Below are 18,131 nucleotides of genomic sequence, written 5' to 3' on the forward strand. Positions count from 1 at the left end.
GCTGCCCCCAAATTCGTTGCACGCCGCCAAGCTCCGCCTGATGCCCTCAGCCCCCACTGGGAGCACGAACCCAGAGCCCCCGGCTGCCTCTGAACCCTTAGCGAGCTCCTGGCAGCGCTCCACGAAGCTCCCCCTGCGGATGGATCCCCACTCTCTGTCCCGGTCTGTGTGTCTGGAAGGACGAGGGCTGGCAGCCTGGTGGCAGCTAGGGGTGGAGCTGTGGCCATAGGCGGGGAAGGCAGCAGTGTGCAGCCCAGCACTGGGTGCGCCTGAGAAGCCAGGTTTGTTGAGGAGCGCAGGGGGTGGGGCTTGTCCAGGGACATAGCTGTACAGTGAAGCCAATGAACCTGAAGCTCCGGCTGCTCGACCTCCTCCTGTAGAGTGGAGCCGCTCCGTCCTGATGCTGTCACCGAGCTGAGAGTGGAGGCTGCAGGACATAACGACAGTGGATGGAAACAGGCACCTGCACTGTTGTTGTCGAGTTAAACTTTGTGCTACCTCTGGGGACACACACACACAAACACGCACACCTGCTGCTTCCAGGTGCACAACCACTAACAGTAATAAATAAAATTATAAATAATTTAAAGGCAAAAATCATACGCTGGTTCTCCCAGCTGGACTGATGGAGAAGTGTATGTACCTGCAGGTCGAGGCTCGGGGGGTGCTGTCAGGTGTTCTGGTCAGAGCCAGGTCACACTGGTCCAACAGCTCCAGCAGCTCCTCCTCCGTTGGTCCGCCCAGCGCTGCCACACAAGCGATGAAAGCACATGACTCACTGGCTAATCACACAGCTCCAGTGTCACATACGTTGAAATGTAACAGCTCTAAAGCTACAGTGATTAAGCCACTGAGCAATAAAGTTGCATCATCTGAAGAGTCTGACCTCTGATGTCGACCTTGCCGGCGATCTCCATGGCGGTGGTCAGGTCCCACATCTGGATGCTGCCGTTGCTGTGGCCACTGAACAGGGAGCGCCGGGGCCGGGGGGCGATAGCACTCATGAACCGTGAAGGCCGTGATGGAGGTACCATCCACCGAGCGCACCTCACACACCCTGAGAGACACAGAGCAGCGTTAAAACCTGCATCCACATCTTAATGCTCAGCTTGGATGTGAACAGAGGCTGAGAGTTGTGTTTCACTCTCCTACACTTGGTTAAATGCTGATTTGAGTAGCTGCAGTTCCAACTCTATGAATCGCAGGTAAAGCATTTATTATAATAATAAAAGTATTCCATGAATTTGGACTTTAGTAAGGAGAAACAGGGGCCGACTGTGTTTGGACTGTTCTGCAGAACACAGTCTGAACATTAAAGTGTCAAGTCCCAGCTTCAGGCAGGTTTAGATCAGTACTGACGGAGCTGTGTGGGAGACATAGCCTGTCCAAATGTTTACAGTGTAGACCCACGCACCTTAAGGGGGCGACGTCCCAGTGGGCCCGTTTTACTTGGACATGAGTGAGATGTATTAGCTAGCTCCACACAGACACCCACCTCTTTCCATTGGACGACAGTCTCACATAGAGTTTATCGGTGTCCGGTACAACTCTCTGAATAAACACCTGCTGATCGTCTCTCTCTCCATATGGACCTGAAACCACACAGAACACAGTCTGACCCCCGACCTCTGAGTGTCGTCTCCTCCACCAAAACGATTCCAAGTCTAACCAACGTGGATTTTAATGGACTGTGACTGTAACCAGGTGACAGCTGGCTGACAAGGGAAAGGACAAACTAGCATAAAGTGACCAACACAGACTTTTAGTGAAGTGATTCCAGAGCAGCTCCTCTGCTGAAGAGAGGAAGCATCGTTCAAGATGAATCAGTGACCCTGCATGGTTTTCTTTCCACTCATCTGGAGTAAAGCTCCAGATTTCTTAAATCAAGATGTACTGTTTATATGATGCTGCTCAAAGATACTTTCATGAATGACTGTGTAGAGGTTTGGCCAAATACTGTACATACAAAACAAGAGACTCCAAAAGAAAGTCACACGAACTGTAAATAAGACAAGTTACTATGAACCAACCGATCCGTTATTTATTCAACTAAACATTTTAAAACTTAGAGACACAGTAGATTTTAAAATAATTCAAATGATGTATAAGGTCAAAAATGACCACCAAGCATCCGGAAGTTGTTTTAAAATGAGAGAAAACCGCTACGACTTGAGTGGAACGTGCACTTCACAAGGTGGATTTATGGAACAGCTGTACTGAGAGTTTAAAAACATGCACTACACTTATCAAGCTTAAAATGTATTTAAAATAATTTAATGAACAAATATAAAATAAACGATGCTTGGAATTTGACTAGTGTACAGAGACAGACTTGGTTTTGGTGTGTGAGGGGCAGGCGTCGACGAGCTGCAGCCTCCACCCTTTCACCGTGCTTCTTGTCATGTTTGTGCAGTTATACAGACCAAAATAGTTTTCATTCAGCTTTTAGAATCTGGTGTGTTGCAAAAAGAAAACCGACGTTTGCTTCATATATTCTTAAAACTATGCCTTTTGCTTCTGACACTGCCTCCAATCAATGGAGAAAACTCTTAGCTTGAACCTTTTAGAGACGACTGAAGGACGAGCCCTCACACCAATCTCTGACCGTTCAGCCCCGTGGTTGTTACCTATCTCTGTCCCGGCGCTGCAGCCTCCGTGTCCGTCCACATCATCCAGGCTGAGGATCTTGAAGGAGGTGAGCGGCGTGGATCCCGGCTGGGTGGAGATCATCCCTCTGAAGCGAGTCACCGTCCAAGTCCGCACGTGGTTGTTGTCTGCACAAACTGAAGAACAACAAACGGGAAGATGGGTGACAGGGCGGAAAAGGAACACAGTGACCAGCAACCAACTGACACTGAGAGAAAACGCGTCGGACACTGATTCAGCTGTTGAATTCTACAGCGGCTTTAAACACGGGTGCTTCTCAGACTCGCACCTGAGATGAGGTGTTTCTCAGACAGCATGATCTTGGTGACGGGGCTGCGGTGGACAGAGAAGGTCTGGAAGAGCTGTGGCCCTGACCCCACGGTCTCTGGATGCTGAACAATGACTCGAACCGTCCCAGAGCTGGTCCCGTATGCAATCTCGATCCAGTTCCCACTGTCACCTGACCAGATGCAATCAGAGTTTGGCCTTCTCACAGTGAAACCACCAAATACATTTTCTCATCACTTTCATCATTTCATGTCAGCAGATGTTGGAGGAACTGTAAGACAACCACAAACTAACCTCCTCCAGCACAAACAGCTGCAACACAAAAGTTCAATTTAGTCAAACTTTCAGATTTTATCAGGAACTACCTGCAAACGTTTGGTTTGACACATCTGGACATGTTTCGATCACTACCAAAAGTACAAGCGTTGGTACCCAGCCCTTAAAAGTACTAGTAGTAGCAGATGTAGTACAAGACAAACAGCAGACAATGTTACAGCTCCATACTGGTTTTGGGAGTGAGGTAGACACTGAGGGCAGTGATGGCGTCTTCAGTTGGGTCTCTGTACAGCTCTGTCACCAGCAGGTCGTTGTCCTTCATCCTCAGAGGAAACTTCTGCACATCTGGCAGACAGAACAAAGGGACATCGTGTTTAAACTCGGCTGCTTAATGTACACGTATCAATAAACTGTCGCTCAGTTTAATGATTATAACGCACAGGTTTGCACTTTCAATCAGCAGGTAAACAAAATGAGGAGTGTACGATCACTGTGCGGCTCTACAGCACTGAGCTAAATCCAGTCCAGAGCTGTCGAGACGTCTCACAGGAAACATGGAGCTTAGAAGAGTCTGGGCCTTACCGAAGCCAACAGCCAACCTGAAGGGGCACTGGTCAACTAAGTGATAAGTTCACTTAGGTCCACGTCTGCACTCACAAGGCTGATCAACAGGCAGCGCTGTCTGTGGCTTGCTCCAGGGTTTACTATTCAGATATTATTAGTGTTAAATGTTGATTTAAGTTCAGCAAATTTATGTCTCATTTGTTATTATTAGATTTCTGTATTTTACCTGATGCACAAAGAAAAAAAAACGGTGCTAATGATGTTTACACGTCAGCCCTCAGCCTCCCGATCGTTATCAGCCAATGAAAAACCCACACTGGTCGAGCACCGAACATCTGAACACGTCACATTTTTATAAACTAAACCATTCATTCATTCATTTTCTACCGCTTAGTCCCTGAACGGGGTCACGGGGGGGGAGCTGGAGCCAATCCCAGCCGGCAATCGGGCGAAGGCGGGGTACACCCTGGACAGGTCGCCAATCCATCGCAGGGCTAACACATAGACGAACAACCACACACACACACACACACACTCCTATGGGCAATTTAGAGACACCAATCAACCTAAGCTACATGTCTTTGGACTGTGGGAGGAAGCCGGAGTACCCGGAGAGAACATGCAAACTCCACACAGAAAGGTCCCAGGTGGGGCCCGAACCCGGAACCTTCTCGCTGTGAGGCAACGGCGCTAACCACTAAACTAAACCATTAAAGGATTATTCAAGAAAAGATGGTAAAGTTTGTAAATGTAGATATTCCATTATTTGTAGCCTTTACATGGTTGATTCCTTTGTTTTTGTCACATTTGCAGTGGCCTCTTGTGCAACATGCACAACCAAATAATGAGTGTGATCAGAAAATCAGCATCAAATATGATGTAAACCACAAAGCCACAAGTCCATCTGTGATCAAGCTTCAAGAGTATAACTGACCACAGCATCTCACACTGCACCACCACTCAGTCTGTCATGTCTAATGGCTCTGACTTGCTGTACTGTCCTCATGTTGTTCCTCAAGTCCACTAGGAGGAGGCGGACTCGATCAAAACACTTCAGGATCCGGTAACTTGAAATACCTTGGTCTGGATCTGGGTGGTCTTAATCTGAATTGCTCTGAAATACTGGGACAACATGTCCCATACTGATTGGATCTGATTAAGATTCGAAGTTTTGAGGACCATGGATGAACCTGACACCAGTCCATCCAGCAGCTGCTGAGACATTTCAAATAACCAGACAGAGTCAAACAGCTGTAAGGACAAACATGGACACCCTAGAAACCCTGCGGGACACACACCGCCTTCATTCTGAACTACACCTGTAGCATGTCAATGAGCTGCAGTGTTTCTCACCTATGTAGTAGATGGATCCATTGTTGCAGCCCAGGATGAGGAAGGAGCCGGCGGTGTCATGGCTGCTGATGGGGACCACTTCCTGGTTCTGCATAGAGACGACAGAACACCACGCATCTGCTTCACTACATGACTTCACTGTGTTCTTATTCCAATCTGCATCCTGCTGTTTGTTATTTCCACAAGACAGCTGGTGTGAATTTGACTTGATAAATGCAAAAGAGATTTCCAGCTTTGGTTGAGGTCCAGATAGGCTGCACCGCACACATTGAGATGTAAAGACCTACGGGCCTCAGTCAGCACCATCCTCACAGCCCTGCTCTCGTCCAGAGGTTTCCCCTGTAACGCACTCAGCAGTAGTTCACTGCTAGATAAAAACCTTTCTCCTCGCCGTACGTTTAGCGCAAAAGCCTCTGTGCTGAAATTAACAAAACAACCTGAATCCGCAAACGCTACATTTCCACCCACCTGCCAGTGTTTGGTGACAGCGTTCCACACTCCGACCTTCCCGGCATGGCTGGTGGCAATCAGCTGGTTACCAACGAAGAAGAGGGCCTCGACCGGCACATTCAGACTGAAGACACCTGCAGGAGAGCGACACAACTTCAGAGTCAAGTCGTTTCTGTGCTTTGTGAAGAATAGCTGTTGGCTAAGTCTGCAGCGTTTCCTCCAGGAAGCTCTCTGCTACCTACGAATTCAAAGAGCGGCCACAGAAATGGCGCCCTTCACTCACTGTCTCAGAAAACAACACCAGCTTTTCGGAACATGTACAAACTGACACTGTGAGTGTAGCTTTAATTCTGGACACACTTGTGTAACTTTCTGAATACTTAGTTACTGAATGTTTGCTAATGCAGACAAACATGCCAAGATACATATGAGGTCTTGTACCGATTTCGTTTCCATTGCCGTCCGGGCAGATGGCCCACAGGATGATCTCTGTCACCGAGGCAACAGCCACCATCTTGTCGTTGTCTCCCAGGGAGCCGCCCATCACCCTGGCGTTGAGCGCGACTCTGTCAATCACCCAGTCCAGACGAGGAGAGGTGAAGACCTGCTGCCACCCGGTCGACTCCTTCACCCTGGTGGTGAAACAAAAAAGAAAGAGAGACTGAGAAATGTAATGATTAAAGGGTCAATTCACCCAAATTATAAAAGGTTTTTTCCCTTAAAAACATAATATCTCCATCCACATCCTAGCTGCAGTTTCCCTGCCAGTGACTCAGACCTGATGTGAACAGACCAGACCAGGTGTCCTCAGACCAGATCTGGGCCACCTGCATATGTGCTCCTAGACCCAATTCCTCTCCGACCTCTGACTGTGCTTCCGCCGTCAGAGCGGTCAGATCAGAATCCATGTGGTCATTTTAACGTCTCCTCCTCTGCACATACGGCGTGTCGTCATCATTCAGCGTCGGCCCTTCACAGACTGGTAATAGTAAACATGGAGGAGCCGTGTCGTCATCATTCAGCGTCGGCCCTTCACAGACTGGTAATAGTAAACATGGAGGAGCGTGACGACAGCGACGGGGTCAGTGGAGAGACCAGGATGTTTCACATGTGGTGGACGTTTGTGGAGAAGCTTCTGATCAGGACAAACTGGGAGGAACATGTCGTAACCCAGTGGTTTGGGAGGAAACTGGGTCATGTGACCATCACACACACCACCTGGTTGTTATTCTTGTGTGCACATGGCTCACATTTTAGCTACATCTGTGTGGCAGTTTAGGAGCTTAGCGGTGTTCACACCGGAGCAGGGTACACGGCGCTGACACACACAGACAGGAAGCAGCGACACAACGAGGTCAGAGCTGAGTCTTATGGCCTGAGATGTGGACACAGCTTGAGATTCTGTAAACTTTCCCTTTACACAAGGAGGATTTAGCCCTTACACAATGTTTGTAACTGCATTGTTCAAATTTCAGTTTATTCACCTATAGAAACATGAAAATAACAGTCGTCCCATCATCATCCACCAGTGCTGATTATCAAAACACCATGTCTTCAGTAAATGATTATCCAATCACATCCTGAAGGAGACACATGCACTCGTTAGTTGAATTGCTTCAGAAAAGCTCCTGCTGTGTTTGGCACAAAAAGCTTTTCACTATAAAAACTGGAAGAGGTCATCACATGCAGGAGACAAGTGTGACAAGCTAACCAATCAGATGAGCTCTAAGAGAAACCAATCCATCTGCAGATTCACCTGTAGCAGACGACAAACTGTGTGTAGGCCACAGCAATCCAGTTGTGATGACCACAGATGATCCGAACCATGCCGGGATCTGATGGCTGACCTACATGCACAAGCAGGAAAACACTCACAATCCTTCCTTTAAAAACACAACTGCTAATGTTTCCCTATTCAGAGACTTCATATAAAATCCTAGAGCCCCCCGTCTGTGTGTGTGTGTGTGTTCACCTCCAGTCGTCCTCTCCTCGCTGCTGGATCTGCCCAGGATCCCAGAGTTCCCCAGGTTGGGGGGCATGGTGTTGCTGCGTCTGACCGGCGCTCTCTCTACAGGAACCGCTCGGCCCACCATGAACTGCGATCCTGCCACGCTGTGACGGTTGTGACGTTTTGCTGGGTGCACTGGGGGTGACAGAGACAGGAAGTGAGGACATAGGTAACCAGTGACTGTGCACAGTGACACTGCTTTCGGCCGCTGGAGCTGTGTGCACTTCACTTCAAAGCTGCGTGCAGAGGAGCAGACAGAGGCTAATTTAAAACCTCTCCCTGCTCAGTCCCACTGATGGACACAGACCTGCTGGGTACAGCTGATCAATACCCAGTTTTAAACGAACTTCAATAATGTGATACAGTGTTTTAAACACGCCCTGCCTGACTGATCCTTCCTTATCAAAGACCAGGTGTACGGGGACAACTGGGCAGTGTACCTGGTGGAGGCAGGTAGCCGTTGAACAGCACGTTTCCACAGGAAGATCGATCCAGCTCGTCACACAGCTGCAACTTGCGTACTATTACAAAAAACAAAGTTCTTTCATCAGATAATGCAACAGGAAACAGAAGTGGGTACCAGATAAGAATCAGGTCAGTGGCGTCACAGTGTACAGACACACACTGAAGTGCACGTCACAGTGTGTCTCACCACAGCACTTCCTTGAGCTTAAACAAATGTGGTGAATGCATTATCTTCCTGAAAACATTTGCAAAGCAGATTTTTGAAATGACTTATGCACTACTGACATTCATGTATGATGGCTAGCAGCCTTCTCCCAGTCTTGCTGCCATGAAATGTTAACCAGCAGAGTACTGGGAACCAGCAGCAGCCACCACGTGCTTATAGGCAGTACCAACAAAACAGGGGCCCACTTGTAAAGACCTGGTTTCTGGTCCAAACATCCCCAGCTACACTTAAAACACTGGAGGTCACCATCAACAATATTACCAGAGGGTGCTAAGTTGCTCTTTAAAATGGGCTCGTTCACAGCGTTTCCTGGTGTAGTAACCTGATTTTTGTGAGCAAGAGGTTTATTGCAGATGAATGAATTTAATTGTCTTCATGTGCGACATCAAGACACCTGCTGACAATGTTTTTCACAGAGCCAGGCCTGGAGCAGGTGGAGCTGTTCTCACTCAGCAGGTTTTCTCAGACTCATCATATCCTCTGACACTCTGTGACTCTGTGCGTCTCACCCAGCGGCGTGATTCCGTAGAACTCGGCCTCATGCATGAGCATGTGCACGTTGACAGAGCGAGGGTGTAGCTCTTTGGTACGTAGGAAGTTGAGGATGGAGGCAAAGAGAGAGGGGTCCCTGTCGATGAAGATCTGCAGAGAGAGACGGGGACCAAAGGAAGGTTCACACACACAAACCGGTGCAACACTGGTGGTAACAATACTAAGGGCTGATCATCATGTCACTAAATCCACAGAGGTGTACTGTACTCACAGCTCCAGTCTCATCCTTCAGAGTCGAGATGCGACCACTCAAAAGACTGACGACAAAACAAACCACACACACGTTAAAGTTAGACAAGCACCGGCCACAGCAACAGCACCGATACATTACTGGGTAATACACGAGAGGTACACACTGGTTTCTAGGGCACAGTCTCATTACACCCCACAAGCCTTTCCATAATCAAATCCCTGAACCTTTTAACTGGGCACAGACCAAATAACCCAAACAGCTTTTGGTTCAAAACACTTTTCTACTCCTCCGTAGGGCCAGGTCTCATTCCAAAATGTTTGGTACTGGTACCGATACCCTGACTTCGATACTGGCTCCTAAACCATACTCTCTTCATATAAATTTGATAGAATCTACTTATATATATATATATTACAGATGTTGGTACCGATCATTAGTTCTAGTTTTCAATTCCGTGCCACTTTGTGCACTCAAAGCAGTTTCATAACATACAAAGTAAACCTATTTACCACAGCATTGTTCAGTTAACATCAATAACTAAAAATGCAGTCAGGCATTTTCAGTACTCGGTTTTTCGATACTGGATGGTACTGAAGAAATTCGGCTGATGCCATAAAAGTACTGTTCGATACCCAGCACTACTCCTCTGGAAACACAACACTCACGTTGATTAAATTTCATCATGCAAAATAAAAGATTTGAGCCGAAGCACTGTTTTTATGCTGAATTTACCAGCAGAGAATTTTTTTGTCACAAAATATCTTGATTTGTGGTTTAATTAGCTGCGGAGTTTCCCAATAATCAATGCAGCACAAGATTACAGGCGTGGACCTTGGTACTGTGTGTGTCACACTGACCTGGAGAAGAAGGAGTCGGGGACCCATGTGAGCGTCTGTCGGGAGGTGCTGAACCTGTGAACAACATTGTCACCTGTTTGTTAATGGCAACTTCTACAAAGTGACTGAAACAATATACCTGCCAAATACCTTGGTGTAGCTACAGGTGGGCAAAGCATTTATTTTACTGTTTGAATTTTAAAAAACTCAGCTGGTAGGGCCACAACACTTTTTACAGTCTCCTCAATTACATGAAGACTATTTACACTGGACCGACATGATTTTAAAACAAACATATCTCTCAGCTTCTTTTTAACACCATTAAACATGTCCACATATAATGATAAATGCAGAATGTGCATTTGAAGACAGGACCTGACTCCATACCTGGGGACAACTGCAACGTCTCAACTAATGGCTGCAACTTCAATTTAAAATGCAGTCAAATGGTACGATACACTTTTTTTAACCTGCAATATTTGTCTGGTTATTTGAACTGTTTAACAAACTGTGTGTTCTATCTGTGAAAATCACTGTGAACCTGTTTTGTGTGTGTACAGGAGGCCTGTTCCTTTTCAGTGGCTGACAGGACAAGAACTGTGTCATGCTGAAGCCAGAGGTGACGATGACATATAAACAGGCTGCTCACACAGCCAGGATCAAACTGGGGCTTTAGAAAACAGCTGCTTCTAGCACATTTCTGACTGATGGAAGTACATACTGTTTCAACTGTCCCCACTTTAACATTATATAAAATAAGCCTCCCTTTTTAAAAAGGAAAACTAATTGTCTCATGTACAAAGGTTTGCATATTCCAGGATGGAATTTGGTACGATGTTCACTGATTAAAAACTATAAATGGCTTGTTTTATTAAAGCACCCTCACTGTACTTTTAGAGCCTACAGCTTTTAAAATGTACTGCATATTCATAGTTATATCATACATAAGCCTGCAAATGTACAAAGCTGTTGTTTTAGGTTAAATGATCCTTAAACCTTTACAATCTCAGAGTTCCATTGTCGGACAAGCCCGGATTCACATTCGTCTAAACTGTCCCGATTTGTAATTGTTAACGTTACAGCTTCTTGATTCCATCATCGAACCGGAAGCAAACATTTAACCTCGGTTTCATCCCAACTTCATTTTTGTCTCACTTACTCCAAGTTAATTTTCTTCCTAGCATGAATGTTTCCTGCCAAAAGCATTTTACTTATGGGACTAACGTGTAACAGATACAGCGTCGAGCTGAGGAACAGCTGGACACGAGTTAAAACAGTTAACCTGAAGTGGAGTTTGAGTAGCCAGCTGGTAATTACGGAGAGAACCAAGTATTAAAGCCTTGAACATTAAACACACAAGTGACTTTCGTGAACCGGTCCGATAACGGAAGCATCTGTATTAGCTGTTTTCCCAGTACATAGCCGGGGTTAGCTAACACTCCCCAAACATTTTCCGGTTCCTCACCTCTTCCCTCCGACATTCAGATGGATGATCTCTCCGCTCCTCGCTGTGTTGGACATCATCTACAGAGTCTGAAACATCGAAACTACAATACTCTATAATTTTAATCCATTTTTACAATAAATCCTGTTTACGATCTTGCTTCTAAAACAACTTCCTGTCGTGCAGTGAGTCTGAGGGAAAACTCGTGATGGATTCGTAGATCGGATGAGAAAACCAGGCAAAAACCACGGACCGGAGTCTCTTACGGGAACAGGACTACAAGATCCTCTCTCAACTTTATTTTGTGAAGAAAAACGTTAAACTTCGTGAAAATATTCAATATAACGAGGCACATTTTAAGTACAAGTACTGACACACTGAGTGCAACATCAATGCCTTCATAATGCAAATATAAACTATATATTTGTATTCAGCACAACCTCTACTGACAATAATTCAGGGTTTATTCTAAATTGTATGAAGGCCCTTTTCCATCAGAAAAAATAGGGCAAAGTTAATTTTAAAAGCAAAAGTAAAAATGAATATGATCTGTACTTTTGCAAAAGCAAATAAACTTGCAAATGAAATAACTTTTAATATGTTTTATTTAGTTTTACCAACCCATCATTTTTTAAACAAACAGCTCCAAGGTCTAAGAATGGCCGCCACTTTCTACAGCCTCTCAAGTAAGAAAAATTCAACTGATCTCTGCTCTGTTTACACTACTCTGCTAGCTTCTTGTACTCCTGAGGAGGAAACCTGCCCCCCAGTGCAGCGGTGTGGCTCACTGGGGGGGTTTAACAGCTGGTGGACAACAGTGGAGGTCTACGGCACAGAGTGATGAGCTGGACTCAGGTCTGGACTCATGCATTATGGTGAAGACACCACATTCACCGGTGCTGCTGGTCTCTGGACAGGGTTTGTGGGGAATCACACAGAGCAAATCTCCAGCTGCGTCCTTTAAGGTAAATACATATACAGTGGATCTAAAAAGTCTACACACCCCTGTTAAAATGCCAGGTTTCTGTGATGTAAAAAAACGAGACCAAGATAAATAATTCCAGAACTTTAGCCACCTTTAATGTGACCTATAACTTGTACAACTCAATTGAAAACAAACTGAAATCTTTTTTTCAGTGGGAAGTAAACTAAAATAATGTGGTTGCATTAGTGTGCACACCCTTAAACTAATATTTTGTTGAAGCACCTTTTGATTTTATTACAGCACTCAGTCTTTTTGGGTATGAGTTTATCAGCAATGCACATCTTGACTCTGCAATATTTGCCCACTCTTCTTTGCAAAAACACTCCAAATCTGTCAGATTGCGAGGGCATCTCCTATGCACAGCCCTCTTCAGATCACCCCACAGATGTTCAATCGGATTCAAGTCCGGGCTCTGGCTGGGCCATTCTAAGACTTTTATCTTGTTCTGGTTAAGCCATTCCTTTGTTGATTTGGATGTATGCTTGGGGTCATTGTCGTGGTGAAAGATGAAGTTCCTCTTCATTTTCAGCTTTCTAGCAGAAGCCTGAAGGTTTTGTGCCAATATTGACTGGTATTTGGAACTGTTCATAATTCCCTCCACCTTGACTAAGGCCCCAGTTCCAGCTGAAGAAAAACAACCCCAAAGCATGATGCTGCCACCACCATGCTTCACTGTGGGTATGGTGTTCTTTTGGTGATGTGCAGTGTTGTTTTTGCACCAAACATACCTTTTGGAATTATGGCCAAAAAGTTCAACCTTGGTTTCATCAGACCATAGCACCTTTTCCCACATGCCTTTGGGAGACTTCAAATGTGTGTTTGCAAAATGTAACCGGGCATGGATATTTTTCTTTGTAAGAAAAGGCTTCCGTCTTGCCACTCTACCCCATAGCCCAGACAAATGAAGAATACGGGAGATTGTTGTCACATGTACTACACAACCAGTACTTGCCAGGAATTCCTGCAGCTACTTTAATGTTGCTGTAGGCCTCTTGGCAGCCTCCCTGACCAGTTTTCTCCTTGTCTTTTCATCAATTTTGGAGGGACGTCCAGCTCTTGGTAATGTCACTGTTGCACCATATTTTCTCCACTTGATGATGAATGACTTCACTGTGTTCCATGGTATATCTAATGCCTTGGAAATTCTTTTGTACCCTTCTCCTGACTGATACCTTTTAACAGTGAGATCCCTCTGATGCTTTGGAAGTTCTCTGAGGACCATGGCTTTTGCTATAGGATGCAACTAGGAAAATGTCAGGAATATCCTACTGGAACAGCTGAACTTTATATGGGGTTAATCAGAGGCACTTTAATTGATGGCAGGTGTACTGACTCCTATTTAACATGAGTTTGAATGTGACTGCTTAATTCTGACAACAGTCACAGCCCCACAGTAAGAGGGTGTGCACACTAATGCAACCACATTATTTTAGTTTTTTATTTTTACTTCCCACTGAAAAACAGATTTCAGTTTGTTTTCAATTGAGTTGTACAAGTTATAGGTCACATTAAAGGTGGCTAAAGTTATGGAATTCTTTATCTTGGTCTCATTTTTTTACATCACAGAAACCTGGCATTTTAACGGGGGTGTGTAGACTTTTTATATCCACTGTATTGTTGTGTAGTGATTACAATTCTCCTCATGCTGGGGAAAGATGAATGTCAACATTTCATTGCAAACCATCCCATTGATGCGTGGATATCCCAGTCTGGACTGAAGCAGTGGGCCGACAGACTGACACCGCTATCTCTACAGCCGTGTTCCAGAAAGAAAAGACAAATTTCAGATGGTGACAGCTTTTAAGAAACATGCCCCAGGTCATGTTGTCACTTTGCTGCTTTCTGCGTTGAGCGTTGGTCACCACAGCGGTGTTTCTTGAGATTCCTGGAGTCGCAGAAGCCCCGGCTGCAGTGGGGGCAGGTGTACAGCTTCACCCCAGTGTGCTTCTGCATGTGTAACTTCAGTGACTGAGCCTGACTGAACTTACCTCCGCACACCTGGCACTGGTACGGACGCACTCCTCTGTGGATTTTAGTGTGTCGGTACAAGTTGTTGCGTATCCTGAAGGCTTTGCCACACTGCTCACACGAGAACATTTTCTCTCCGGTGTGGATCGTCATGTGCTCCTTCAGACGGCTCGGCTGCAAGAACCTCTTCCCGCACACGCTGCAGCTGCTGAAACTCTCCTCATTGTGGCTCCGCATGTGGTAGACAAATGTATACTTATGGTGAAAAATCTTCCCACAGGTGGAGCAGATGAATTTGTTTTCCTCCGAGTGGGTTTCCTCATGACGTCTCAGAGTGTTAGGGCTGGAGAAACATCTTTGACAGACCTTACAGCTGAAGGGTTTGAACCCTGCAGGTTGCTCTCTCTGCTGACTCGGAGCCGCCTCCTGGTCCCCGTGCACATCCCGTTGATGCTCCAGTAGTTTAGAGTTGAAGAAAAACGTCTTACCACACAGGTGACACTTAAAAGGCTTCGTGGTGCCATGAACAAACATGTGGGTCTTAAATGCCCGTGTTCCCGAGAACTCCTCCCCGCACTTCTCGCACCTGAAGCATTTCTCACCTGTGTGGAAGCGAAGGTGTTTCTGCAGGTTGAACTTGAGACCAAATCCAGCCCCACACATCTCGCAGATGAAGGGTTTCTCCTTGGTGTGGACGATCTGGTGCTGCACCAGCATTCGTTTCAGCTTGAACGCCTTGCCGCAGTCAAAGCATCTGAAGGGACGCTCGTCCGAATGCACTCTCTTGTGACCAAACAGATGACCGGATGTCCTGAACCTCATCCCACAGGTGGCACAGGTGAAACGCCTTTCTCCCGTGTGAATGGACTGGTGCTGCCGCAGGCCACTCTTGGCTTTGAATCCTTTTCCGCAGGTGTCGCAGATGAACGGCCGGACCGTGGAGTGGGCCGTCTCATGTCGTCTCAGCAGATGCATTTTATTATACGTCTTCTCACAAACGGAGCATGCGAAGGATTTCTTCTCGGCTTCGTGGTGTAACAGGTGTGCTGCGAGTCTGTCCTGGAAGCTGAACCGTTTGTCACACTGGCTGCACGCCCACACGTTCTGACTCGCCATTTTCGCTCTGTGGGCCTGCAGGTGAGTCTGGAGAGTCTTCTCCGTGTGGAAGCATTTGTCACACTGGTCACAGGAGAAAGGTTTGTCGTGACAGCTCATGTGCAGCCTCAGCTGATATGGGTAGCGGAAGCCTTTGTTGCATTTCTCACAGACTCGCTTCTCTTGATGCTTCTCGTCCCTCCTCCTGTAACCATGGCTGGTACCCTTCCCAAGGTCTGAGGCTGAGAAAAACATATATTAGCTTTGTATGCAGCACTGTCAGACACAACCATTCAGGAATCACCACAGTTTTAAGCAAGCAAGCATAAACTTTACTGACTTTGACTCTAGCCCAATGTTTATCCAACAATCCCCACCAGACTGAACCCTGCATTCACCTGCTGATTGTCCTGCAGTGTCTTCATGTTGGTCTTCACTGAGCTTGATCACAGTTTCCTGTAAAGAACAAGATTCACAGAGAGAAGTGTTGGACTTGTATTGTGTCAACAAAGCTTCCAATAGGACAAACACATTTAAAGTTATACATTTGAAAGTTTACATGAAGTCAAACACTTTTTAAATCCCAGTAAATTCTGTGATTTTTGAAGCTACTCTTCCCGATGTCTTTTCAGTCTAGAGGGTCAAATGAGACTCACAACAAACTGACACACAAACCGCTCCTTATCGCTCCTTGCCCCTCCCATTGTGTCCTGTTTCCTGGAGCTATGATGTGAACTATGGAGGCCTGATTGGGGCAAACTGTACAAAACACAGCCTCCAGTCCAAAGCTAGTGCTGTAATGAGTCCTGGCTCTATGGCAGCACCACACTGTGAAGTGAGGAGGTCGACAATTTAGTGATTTATGATCCATAGATTCTACGTATGGCTAACATCGTGTGTACAAGATGTGTTTTTTGACTCATGTCTAGCCCTTTTCCACCGCCTCATACTGTCTCGACAACTCTACTCGCCCTATTAGCTGCGAGACATCATGTCCTGGCCCACTTTCAGTGGGGTTATCAAACTGTGGTGGAAATCTGGGTTACTGCACCCCAACACCACACAAGGCCTACCTGAGGTTCAGACTTGACCGCTGATGAATCCACAGGTTCGGGCTCCTGCCCTGCTGAGGGTGGTGGGCTGTTAGTAGCCTGCCCTGTGGGCCCCAGGGGCGGGTGAAGATTGATGTTCCCCAGACTGTTCACTGTCAGATTGGAGGCAGGTTGAGTGGAAGCAGCAGCATCCCGAACGCTCAGACTTCGACTGACGGAGGTGAGATTGTGCTGACTCGTCATCAGCCCAGGCGCTAAGGGCTGACCGGGGGTCTGACCCGTGGCTACCGCGGAGCTCAGGATGGCCACTGACAGAGCGGCAGGGTCCGACACCATCTGACCGGTGTACAGAGACATTTCAGGGGTCCCTGTGGTCGTCATAGTAACATGGGATGAAACAAAAATATAACTGGACCTTCCTTCATCAGCTAAGTCAGGAAGATTTCCGGTAAAACATAACACCAGTCATGAGAAGTAAGTAAATACATTTATTCAAATACCGCAGTTAGTTTCAGTTTTGTACTTCAGTGCTACTCCACCAGTAGACCTAGCTTTTACTCCACTACATATGTGACTGTTACTGTGACTAGTTACTTTATAAAGTCTGCTACACTGAAAAGAAATGTTGGCAGTGGTGGAAGAACTACTCAGATTTACTTTACTTAAGCGAAAATACTAAAATATTGCAAGTCAGCTTCCTTCAGAGGTGCCAAGGGCCAGATACAAACGCTGGGGTGATCGTGCTGTTGTAGCCCTTAACCTCTAGAGTCCCTGCGTCCTCATATGAGGACCGCACAGCTTGGGTTTCCAAAGCTCAGGACTCTAGAGGTTAAACCAGGGGTCGGCAACCTTTACTATCAAAAGAGACATTTTGCCCAATCTTCCACTAAAGAAAAATAGTCTGGAGCTGCAAAACATAACACAGCTTATAAACTTTTAAAAAATGTTTTAATCTTTTTTTAATTTTACATAACGTAGCCCACTTTAATATAAAAAACATATAGTTGCAGCTTAGCAGTTTTAAAAAAGTAAACAGAAAATTAGGAACGTTTTTTGACAAGTCCATTTCAGTGTGCTCTCATCCTCTTCGGGTTTCTTTCTCGGCCAGCAATCAACCGAAGGACCCGAACATACAATAAACAACTACATCAACTTTGGGTCTGAAATAAATGTTTTTTTCTGAAAAATAATATTCTATTAAATGCTAGTGTTCTCACCTGTTTAATGTGCCTTCTGTTTCTGAAGCTGATCTTCCCTGTCGGGGCTGAAGATGTGACTTTGGTCTTCACACAGGACTGTAGGCTCTCATTTGCGAGGCGGGAGCCATATTTGGTCTTTATGAAGATCATGCTCGAGAAAACTTGTTCACATAAGTATGTTGAGCCAAAGATGGACAGGACTCCAAATGCATACTTTATCATGTTCACATACGTGTCGGGAATGGGAAAAACAAGTTTGTCGGGTCTGGGGAGGTTTTCAATCCATTTGTGCTGTTTAGCGAGATTGGCCTTCTGACGGGCGACTTCTTTGAGATCCGCTGTCAGGCTTTTGAACTTGGATACCCATGAGTCTTTATCCGCTATGTCGGCCAGTTCAATTTCAAGATTGGGCTGACTTATCTCTGTGAATGTGGATATGTTCAACAGGGATGGGTCGATGTCCAGCGGTGTGACAGGGAAGGACAGAGTGTTTTTTCCTTTCTGAACTCGCTGAATCTTTCTCCAAATGCA

General features: G+C 46.0%; 1 protein-coding gene across 1 annotated transcript in view; it reads right to left on the minus strand.

Annotated features, from left to right (window-relative positions):
* shkbp1 (SH3KBP1 binding protein 1) overlaps positions 1-11,484 on the minus strand; it is an 11,693-nt gene extending 209 nt beyond the window's left edge. The window contains 18 exon segments of the mRNA XM_020622686.1: positions 6-427; positions 644-746; positions 887-996; positions 998-1,057; positions 1,496-1,592; positions 2,628-2,783; positions 2,936-3,106; positions 3,439-3,555; positions 5,128-5,215; positions 5,596-5,711; positions 6,019-6,209; positions 7,334-7,424; positions 7,550-7,720; positions 8,026-8,106; positions 8,786-8,918; positions 9,040-9,085; positions 9,879-9,932; positions 11,323-11,484. Of these exon segments, the coding sequence (XP_020478342.1) occupies positions 6-427; positions 644-746; positions 887-996; positions 998-1,057; positions 1,496-1,592; positions 2,628-2,783; positions 2,936-3,106; positions 3,439-3,555; positions 5,128-5,215; positions 5,596-5,711; positions 6,019-6,209; positions 7,334-7,424; positions 7,550-7,720; positions 8,026-8,106; positions 8,786-8,918; positions 9,040-9,085; positions 9,879-9,932; positions 11,323-11,381 (2,266 nt within the window). The 5' untranslated portion in view covers positions 11,382-11,484.
* Positions 11,485-18,131: the final 6,647 nt, after the last annotated feature.

Source organism: Monopterus albus, unplaced genomic scaffold (assembly GCF_001952655.1).
Source record: "Monopterus albus unplaced genomic scaffold, M_albus_1.0 scaffold287.1, whole genome shotgun sequence".
Lineage (NCBI taxonomy): Eukaryota > Metazoa > Chordata > Actinopteri > Synbranchiformes > Synbranchidae > Monopterus > Monopterus albus.